The sequence below is a fragment of the Misgurnus anguillicaudatus genome, chromosome 14 (genome assembly GCF_027580225.2).
Source record: "Misgurnus anguillicaudatus chromosome 14, ASM2758022v2, whole genome shotgun sequence".
In the NCBI taxonomy this organism is placed as follows: Eukaryota; Metazoa; Chordata; class Actinopteri; order Cypriniformes; family Cobitidae; genus Misgurnus; species Misgurnus anguillicaudatus.
This window is the reverse complement of record NC_073350.2, coordinates 23,105,760-23,111,759: the sequence shown is the minus strand read 5'-3', so window position 1 is coordinate 23,111,759 and position 6,000 is coordinate 23,105,760. Positions and strand designations below refer to the sequence as shown.

Sequence of the window (6,000 nt, the reverse complement as noted above, 5' to 3'; positions counted from 1 at the left end):
CTAGATAAGACCCTTATGCCTCAATTAAGATCGTTTGAAACTCCATTGAAACTACAATTTAAGTGTTGGTGTCCATTAAAATGAGAAAAATCCTGGAATGTTTTCCTCAAAAAATATAATTTCTTCTCGACTGAACAAAGAAAGACATCAACATTTTGGATGACATGGCGGTGAGTAAATTATCTGGATTTTTTAAAGAAAATGTACTAATCCTTTAATCCCGGCCTCAGCCTATTCAGAAAAACAGGTTTATATTGTATATATTGTATGTATATATTAAGACTTTATTACATACACTGCAATTGTATAACACACACAACATAAACAAAAACAAGCATTATAAATAATTCTTATTTATTTACTTCACATAATAAATATTGTGAAGTGTTAACATGTTGTATATAATAAACATGAAATCTTGTACAAGCACTTTTTTAGATTTGATTTATTTGATTTAGCGTCGGGTACAAAAGAACATAATAAACCCAAAAAAAGAAAACATCACATTTGGCACTTTTGTTAGATGTTACAAGTTCCATCACTCAGTAGTTTTATAAATGTAATATTTTAATATACATAAAAAATGTGGTTAAACAATATTATATACTTATAGTTAAATATACTAAATTCACTTTTATTACTATCAAAATAATTTAAAGTTGAAATAAGTTAAATGATTAAACATTTGTTTCAGAAAGTAGCAGATATCACATTAAGTGCATAAGACGTTTAGTCAGCGAGAGCGAGAGAAACATTATTATTCAATAATGTTAATGTAATTCGTATCAAACTGGCAAACCAAATGTCAGAAAAGAGTTTAAAATCCCTTTTAGCTTTATGCACATTAAATACTCCAGTTTTGTTAAACAAGAAATAATGTGAACCTTTTCATGTACAAATCCATTAAACTGCTGGCTAGAGCTAAAGAGTGTACGTCTTTCAAAGGACCTTCATATCCATCCTTTTGAAGGTTTCATTAAAAAAGTAACACATGGGAGGAAAGCAGGCCTACTACTCTCATTAGTGTCCATTACCAAGATCCCTCCAGGAAAAGTGCAATATAATTGACAACAAACTCAACAAATAACCTAAACCCAAGACATAAAAACCATTAAATTGTACCATTCTCAAACAAGTAAACATTTCTCTATCCAAGTTTATATCTTATACCTGGACATATTTACATTTTTAGGGAATTATCAAGACACCTCATCACATCTGTTAAAATTAACTAACACCATCATCTCAAAGCTAAAACAGATTCAGTGCAAAGGTTGCAAATCAAAGACTATTTGCTGTAAAACAGAAGACCATGACCTCAAGAATGTGCCCTCATACAGTAATTTATATTTCACTTTTGTTCAAGATATCAAATAAGACACTACACAAAGAGGTAGGGAAAGATTTAAAGCTAAAAGAGGCGGCTTTAGCTTGATCCATCTGCACTCGGCCTTTGTGCACATTTGTTCTTGATTTAGGAGGGGTACTTTTAAACAAAAACCTAAATACTTCAGTTTCGAAGGCACATTCAAGCATCTGCCATTTATCAAAGCAATGTCTTGCAGAATGTTCTGGAAGCCCATTAGACTTGCTCTTCTTAGTCTACCGTTTTTTTCATTTGTCAATTCACAAATCAGCTTAAACAACTTTCAAATTCCACTAATGCAACCTGGTAAAAAATCATTACCCCTAATGCCCTAATAGCAACACCTATATTAAACTCAGCTATGACAATATACTGTATACTGCATACAGTATGTGTATATACTGCATATCCAATCCTATTTGTATGCTAACCAGTCAGAATACAAACATTATCCCCCGTTTACTCTCTAGATAAAAAGCATTTTGTTGAATTGAGGCAGACAAATTCACAACTTGAAAACTGCCATTGCCAACCAACTGCACTGTCTCTCATGCTCTCCAATGAAGACTTATATTTCTAATAGAGAAAGCACCATCCTCTGACGTTTCAAAAGCCTTCCAGCCATAATATGAGTTGTCGGTCTGAAAGCGGTCCACCTGCTGATGCACACAAATGAGAAATCCAGCACGCTGCTAAAACCGGCCGGTCACAAAAGCACATCTTAAGAGCAGCTTAAATTTAATGTCACAGAATTATTGATGGCATGATAGCGGAGCAGGTCGAAGCAATAAAACCCTGTGATGAATCCGAAATTGATTCATAATTTCATTTATTGAATAAATCTAATTTAGTATTGGAGAGAGCTGCCTTTATATCACTCAATAAAATCAACTCCTGGCATAGGATGTATTTTGTCTTTGGTTACCTCAAGCTGGGGAGCTGCAGGGAAATGTATGACTGTACAACAGACCTTGAATTTGTACATAAATTGAGGAGAAATCAATTCCCTTTTGACAGCCAACCAGTGGGCACTAATTAGAGTTTTGGATACGCAGTGTGCAAAACAAGTATTGTATAAAAAAAAGAAATGAATGGATAAAAGGTACCCTTAAACAACCTCCAAACTTCACTCCAACGGTATCACAATAAAAATGCTCAATATATTGATCGGAGTTAACATTAGTCCAACCAAACCATTTGATTCTTCAACTTCATATGTAACCCTGGATCACAAACAGTGTTGGGGAAAGTTACTTTTAAAAGTAATGCATTACAATATTAAGTTACTCCCCAAAAAAGTAACTAATTGCGTTACTTAGTTACTTTTCATGGAAAGTTACGTTACTATTAAGTTACTTTTGCATTACTTTTTCTTACTTGGCTGAGGCTTGATCTCTTTCAGGCCTTGCAGGTGTTTTTTATGATCGCACAATGTTAAGCTCTGGCCTGCCATCTCCGTTTAATTTTCTGTACAAAATCATACGTGTCCTTAACATAACTCAGATGTTTTTGTGATAAGGGGTTAATAAAATGATCTATATACTCTGCCACTCTACTGGATTCAGAAGAACAGTCGCTGACGATGGGACGTCCGCAGGGGACTTCGGAGGGAACAGTCCACTGTTCGGGAGGTTTATGGATTTTGGGGAGCAGGTAAAACGGTCTGGGCCTAGGAGGATCCGGACCAAGAAGGTAAGATTTCTTCTTTTTATTAATATATTTATTTACGTATAACTGTTCAATTGTGTCGTGAATCATTTGACGAGTTTCCTTTTGGATGGAGCGTGACAGCGGTTTATAATGTTGCCCGTTGCTCAGCTGTCTATTTGCTTCAAATAAGTATTGGGATTTATTATTTTTTAACCCCCCACCCACTCTTTTGCCTAAACCTAAAAACCCAAAACAAGAGGGATTGAAATTATATTTTTTTAACCCCTTACCCACTCTTTTGTCTAAACCCAAAACCACAAAACAAGAGTGACTGAAATTATAAATTTTAACCCCTTATCCACCCTGTGCCTAAACCCAAAATCTCATAACCACAATGTGTTTATTGTGATGTTTGTGTATATAAAAGTGTATATACATTTTAGGAATAAGAATTATACGCCTTTTAGCTGTTATAGCTATTATTCTGTTTTTTTTGTCTGCCTTTTAAATCCTTTTAATAAATTTATTTGAATATAAAAGGAAAACCACTAAGTATAATACTCAAACTGTTCCCTGTGTGTAATTCTATGATAATATGTTCGGTTTAACTCAGTACATTATTTTATTTTTAAATTGAATTAATTACACTGAAAAGTAACTCGCATTACTTTTTTAAAAAGTAACTCAAATTTAAATGTGTACATTTATAAAGTAATGCATTACTTTACTCGTTACTTAATATTATGCATGTTACTTAAAATGCGTTACCCCAACACTGATCACAAAACCACTCATTAGGGTCAATTTTTTAAACATCTAAATAAATACGCTTTACATTGATGTATGGTTTGTTAGAATAGGACAATATTTGGCTGAGATCCAACTATTTGAAAATCTGGAATCTGAATGTGAAAATCAAAATGTTCAGAAAATCGCCTCTAAAGTTGTCCAAATGAAGTCCTTAGCAACACATATTATTAATAATAAATACATTTACGACAGAAAATGTACAAAAAATTTTCATGGAATATGATCCTTATTTAACATTTTAATGATTTTTGGCATAAAAATCTATCGTTTTGACCCATACACTGTATTGTTGGCTATATACTCGTGCTCCAGGGTCACATATTACTCCTATCTGTCATTATTAGGTAACAAAAAGTCAAAATCAATTTAATTGCCACTAAATGTGGCCCCTGATGACACCATTATTGGTGCATGTGAAGGTCCCGCCCCATCTAAAGCCTCTCCACCAATTAAACCCTGCCTGTGGAGATTTAGGATGGAGTCAGCGATAATCCGCGCGGTTTTCTTCTGGTAGCCCCCTGATGTCACCATAAGGATGGGTATACCTCTCTGCCGAGCAGCCCTGAAGATGATCTCATCTCTCTTTATTATACCCTTACAAGAGAAGCAAGAGTATTTTACCACATTTAATATGGTTTCACATAAATCCAACTTGTAATTATTAAGAGTTTTACTGTTATTTTATAAGTTGCCCACTGAATTGGTCACATCACATCAGTTATGTCATCATCACATACCGTTTTTCCTCTTCTTTACATTATATAGGATGATTGTTAAATAAATAAATAAATTACTTTTTATTTAAATAAATAAAATAATTTGGTTTTCAAATACTACTATATGTCACAAATAAAAAGCATAATTTAAATGATACAGGCCAAATTTTCTGAGACATAATTGGGCAGAGTGGTAACCCTCATGTGTAGGCATATTAACATGCAAGGCTTACCTCTTATACAATGCTATACTGTATATGATATTATCTTTAAAAAAAATCTCCTATCTCCCTTTAAATCTACAACAAGATTAGGATGTTCTTCTGCATTCCTTCCATGCTGCAAAGCTAGCCTGAATAATTGATATGGGAGATTATTGATCATTTTAAAAAACCTTACCAAGCTGAACAAGCATTTCACACCTGATATGAAAAGTTGAATGTAAGAATGATAGACAACCGTACCTGTGGGGATATAGCCAGACCTCCGAGAGAATCTCCGTCAAGGATGTCCGTGCCTGCGTTGTAGATGATGATGTCCGGCCGTACCTCATTCAGAGCGCCTTCCGAGTGCAGTTCCACCTTTTGGAGGTACTCCATATCTTCTGTGCCCCAGTCCAACTCCACTTTGCGTTTAATCGCCCCTGAAATCAGAAATTAAAACCAAATTGTGCTTTTACCTCATTAACCACAGATAAAAAAACAAAGGGGAGGGACATGTACAATATAAGCAAACAGAACAGATAACGGCATCTCAAAGCAGTTAATCTCCGGAGTAACCCATTGAAATGACATGTAGACAATTAACTTAACCTGAACTATATCACAGATGTAGGTGGGTGTCCTGAAAGTCTCTGTAAGCCAACACCTAATCAGACCAACGACACTGTTAACCACCGGAGCAGACATCCATGTTATTAAATAAAGATTAGAGATCAATTTTAAGATAAACTGAAAACAGGACATGATCATGTAATCTTACTAATCTACACTTCATTTGTTGCCGATCACTGTTTTCAAAGGCCTCTCACATATGAGAAGCAGGACGCTGAGAGCATCAGCTGTTGGGATGTCATGCTAGCGACAGTCAGGTCAGCAAAAACATGAGTTTGTTATTGTAAATTAAAGCCTGATCTTAATCCCGTGCGAATAGCCCATGTCTGTAATTTGTAAAGTAAAAATTCCCCCAGAAATGACCTACCATATTTTGCCGCACACCAAGATCTTGTGATAATATTAGTCCTGTGCGAATCAGCATCTCTGTAAATTGGCCAAAAATTTGGGGAGTTTTTCAAAGATGTGGGCTTTTTTCTTTGTTTTTCTCTGTTTCTGCACCTTTCACAATGCAGCTGAGGAGTGCTACATACTTATGGTTTACCACCAGGGCTGTATAATAAATTGCATGCGATTGTCAAGCTGGGGCAATATCGCATTCATTATCGCAGACGATACGTCCGCG

At 35.0% G+C, this 6,000-nt stretch overlaps 1 protein-coding gene across 1 annotated transcript in view; it reads right to left on the bottom strand.

Annotated features, from left to right (window-relative positions):
* Window positions 1–337: 337 nt before the first annotated feature.
* hdac11 (histone deacetylase 11) overlaps window positions 338–6,000 on the bottom strand; it is a 29,558-nt gene continuing 23,895 nt past the window's right edge. The window contains exons 10-11 of the mRNA XM_055183987.2: window positions 5,007–5,185; window positions 338–4,420 (exon numbers count right to left, since the gene is read on the bottom strand). Coding sequence (XP_055039962.2) covers window positions 4,193–4,420; window positions 5,007–5,185 — 407 coding nt within the window. The 3' untranslated portion in view covers window positions 338–4,192. The remainder of the gene's footprint in view (window positions 4,421–5,006; window positions 5,186–6,000) is intronic.